This window comes from Rhincodon typus, chromosome 27 (genome assembly GCF_021869965.1).
Source record: "Rhincodon typus isolate 14 chromosome 27, sRhiTyp1.1, whole genome shotgun sequence".
NCBI lineage: Eukaryota > Metazoa > Chordata > Chondrichthyes > Orectolobiformes > Rhincodontidae > Rhincodon > Rhincodon typus.
The window spans coordinates 15,323,149-15,327,461 of NC_063358.1; the positions used below are offsets into that span (position 1 = coordinate 15,323,149).

General features: G+C 41.5%; 1 protein-coding gene across 1 annotated transcript; it reads left to right on the top strand.

Moving 5' to 3' along the window:
- Positions 1 to 1,229: 1,229 nt before the first annotated feature.
- LOC109937694 (claudin-4-like) lies at positions 1,230 to 1,901 on the top strand. The gene has a single exon (XM_048613218.1). The coding sequence runs from the start codon at positions 1,230 to 1,232 to the stop codon at positions 1,899 to 1,901; it is 672 nt and encodes a 223-aa protein (XP_048469175.1).
- Positions 1,902 to 4,313: the final 2,412 nt, after the last annotated feature.

The window sequence follows — 4,313 nt, forward strand, 5'->3', positions numbered from 1 at the left end:
GTGTTCAAGTGTGGTATGATCTTCTCCAGCTCCAATATAACTCCCATTTCTTATGCCATTAAATAATAAAAACAGCTCTAGTTCCTTACTTACCAGAGGCTGGTGTTATGAGTTGACTGAAATTGGTGATAACACAACACCTGGACACCTGCTGCCAATCTGTTCAAAGCATCTTATTAACACACAGATTTCAAAATGAAGTAAATAAGATTTGGTGTAATGGGTATATATTTGAAGAAAATAAATTGAGATTCTATAAATTATTTACATTGGTATTCGTTAAAAGTATGTACAAGTAATTTTAAACAGCCTGTTTGGACATCACACCCATTTGGCACAGGTGGGAATTGAACCCAGACCCTCAGGCCTAATGAGTAGTTTTAATAGACCAGGTAAATCTAGGACGTGTTTAGGAATATATAGGTTGTAACATTAAAGAGGAATATATTCCAATGCTGTCTTTCTCTTTCTTTACTTATCTCTTTAAAGTTGGAGTCAATCAATGTTAGTTTTTCTAATTGTGAGGCACTATTAAAAAGTTTCCTACATTTGATTTGGTAAATTGTCAGGGCAATTTAATCTGGCTTCACCTTCCAGCGTTTGCATCTGTTTTTATTCTATTTAGCATCATCGTTTCCCTATCTCTTTTTCCTGTATCACCACCAACACCTTCTCCCCCCAAACCCCACCAAACAGAAATCTATCACTTGGTGATCAAGACTGGTGCAATTTTATAGGTTGTTGGTTACATCATTTAAGCTTTCCCTGGCGCACGGGGGCCAGACTGCCAGGTATCAAACTTCTTTATTTTGTTAAAATACTTCTGTTGTCATTCACTGACTGTTGTTCATTGGCTGTCACCTGGAATGTGCAGGTATGAACTGGGCAATAGCATCCAGTGAAGAATCCTGTGATCAGACAGAGCTGTAAAACAGAGAGTGCGAAACAGAAAGACAGAGACAGAGTGAGAGAACCAGACCGAGAAGGTGAAACGGGGGAGAGAGAGAGAGAGAGAGAGAGACCGAGGCTGAGGTAAGGAAAGAGAGACACAGTGAGAAAAATAGGAGTCTGAAAAAAACAGAGTGGAAGAAAAACACAGGCACAGACAGAGAGAAAGGAGAGACTGAAAGATACTGAATATTAGAGAGAAAGTGAGTGATACTGAACAGCATAGAGACAGAGAGAGAGAGGGAAAAATTGATAGAGAAAAAAGTGGAACTGTGTTGACAATGGCTAGCACTGTCCTGGAATGTTTTGGCTTCCTAATTGGTATAGTAGGGTGGATGTGTGTCTGTGCAGTTACAGGAATGCCACAGTGGAAGATCACACCATTTATTGGAAGCACTATACTGAATACAGAAATCACATGGGAAGGGATTTGGATGACCTGTGTCTACCAACAGACATTGGGCCATTTGGTATGCGATAGCTATGACTCCACACTTGACCTCTCTTGGGATGTGCAGATGGCAAGGGCTCTCATGTGTCTGGCCATTTCGTTGGGACTTCTGGCCATCATGGTATCAACAGTGGGAATGAAGTGCACGTACTGCTTTGGGGATGACAGCAGAGTGAAGGGCTATGCGTCTGCCATCGCTGGCTGCCTTTTCATCCTGGCTGGTCTGTGTGTTTTGATTCCTGTGTCATGGGTTGCACACAATGTTATCACAGACTTTTACAATCCACTAGTGCCGGAGAGTTTGAAGCGGGAGCTGGGAGATGCCCTTTATGTGGGCTGGTCTGCCACCTGTTTCCTTGGTATCGGAGGAGCCTTTCTCTGTTGCTCTTACCCCACAAACAGTGAGTATAGCCAAGGCTATCGGAAGAGTTACACAATGAATCAGCCTTCAGTGCCCATTCAGAACCCAGAAGCTGATTACTCACTGAAGGAGTATGTCTGAACTCTCCACTTGAACACTGAATGACATTTCTTATTTGTAATAGCGACGGGTTTCTGTGATTGCTCTCATTAACTTATTTTGCGCTCTTACCAAGTTACAGCCCTGACACTGTTTAATAGCTAGAAATAAATTATTGTTTCTCTCAGTGATCAAACACACTGCCTGATGTGATACAGATCCCTAACGCAGGATATTGCTAGTATCCATCTCAGTTGGGTGGAAGTTCTGCTGACCCTGGGAGAGAAGGTGGGGAACGTAAGTACATGTGTAACATCTGGATTCTTGCTTTTGACAAGGATGCAATGATTCCCAATGAAAATGTACACACTTGAATGTTGAGTGAGACAGAATCAGTTTTGGCTCAAGTTCTCCTCCCTCCACTTCTATATTTTGATGATCTGTACTCAAGGATCAAGCAATCTGAGTGTGGTCAGCAATGATTGTTCTGTAAAGTGTCTGATATGCTTTTATCTTGAATGTTTGCATTTAACGTTGAGTGATTCAACAAGCCACTTCTTACATAATGAAAGTAACTACACTTCAAAATGTACATCATTACCTTTTGAAGTTCTTTGGGACGTCCTGATGTCATGAAAAGTGCTATGTAAATGCTGACTATTCTTTCTTCAAAAGATATTAAAGGTGGAATAGAAGTCATGTGCAGCCCTGACCAGGTAAGGGGCAACTAGGGGAACTTCTTCTCTGAAAGACATGTTTAGGTTTCTTTTAATGTCATTGTAAGGTGTTATGGCTGTAGATTATAGATGTAGATGGTTGTAGATATACCAGGAAAACACCAGAATTAATTTAGTCCAGAACAAGTCATAATTTTCAGTGGCATTGGGAAAAATGAATGAAAAATACCTAAATTATTTAGAATGGAAGGTGGAAATTCAGTTTAAAATATCTGTAACTAATAGCTGGTAGTAGTAAAGGTGAAGCTGTCAGACGTTCCTAAAGTCCAATTGGTTTACTATTGTTTGGTAATGAGGAAAGGAAACCCGCTGTCCATACTAGGTCTGGGCATATATATGGCCCTCCAATCCTAATACCAATGTGGTTGACTCTTAAATACCCTCTGAAGTGATCAAGTGAACCACACAGTTAGATCAAAAAAGTTACCATTGATTTAAAAAGAAGGTTCACCACCACATTCTTGGGCAAATAGGGACATGCAATAAATGCCAGCCTTGCCAGCAACACTCCCGAGACTGAATTTAAAGCTTAGGAACAAGGAGACTCAAAATGGAAGGAAGCTGAGACTTTGACCAGGCTAGGCTCAGAGGTGTGTCTCTGCACAACGCCCAATGGGAATATAAGTAGAAGTCCTAGAAAACTGGAGGAGTAGTCTTAAAATTGAGGCACTGTCAGATCTAGAGTGAATGAAGGTCAGCGAGCAGAGGGGTGATTTGTGAACAAGTTAGTATGCGTTAAAATAGAAGCAGCAGACCATTCAGATGAGGTTACATTTATATTGGGTGGAAGGTGGGAGGACAGGCAGATGAATATTGAAACAGTAGCAGAGGCGTACATGAGGATTTCAGCAGCAGATAAGTTAAGCCGGGGTGAAGTTAGGCATTGTTACTGAAGTGGGAGCAAAATGTGTTGCTGATGGATGGATGGATGGGTATGTGGTCAGAAACTTATTTCACAGTTAAATATCAAGGCTCCAAAGATCCGCTTCAGCCCCAGATATTTGCCAAAGGAAAGGATTAAATAGGATTGCAGGAGATACATCACAGAAAGAGAGCATTTGTCACATCAGTCAACACCAGTGTTTATACCTCACTTGTGCTTCTTCCCATCTTTCATTGTCTAACTCCATCAGGAAAATCCTCTAACACTTTCTCAGGTATTAGTAGCTGGGGAATGGTGAAAGCAATGGTTTCAATCTTCCTGGTATTTCCTTGGCAGTAATTGATGCTGGACAAGCAGTGTAACAAACCAGAGACAATGTGGAGGGATTGAGAAGAACAGTGATGAGGTAAAGCTGGGGATTTATTAGTGTCCTTATAAAGCATTCATGGATAATGCCACTGAGAAATAGCATGTGGGTGAAGAACAGGATGGAGCCATGGATAGATCATTGGTAGAGCAGGCAGAGGCCTTTGCACCAAATTTTCTGGTCACAGCTCAACTGGAAAGGGCATTGCCATCCAGCTGGACGATAGAAAATGTTGTTTGTGCTGCAGAACCCACCATTACAAGCTAATGGCTGGGGTAGAGTGCTGTCACCAACCATCCTTTCTGGATTGGATCTAAGGGCCTGTTTGGTGATAGACAATGAAACAAGAAGAGGCACATGTCTCATCTACAAGAAGTAGTTTACTGTATTGTAGCAATAAGTACAAATTACATTGGCTGGTTGGACATAATTACTTGGGCTATCAGGAGATAGGGATGACACTTCTG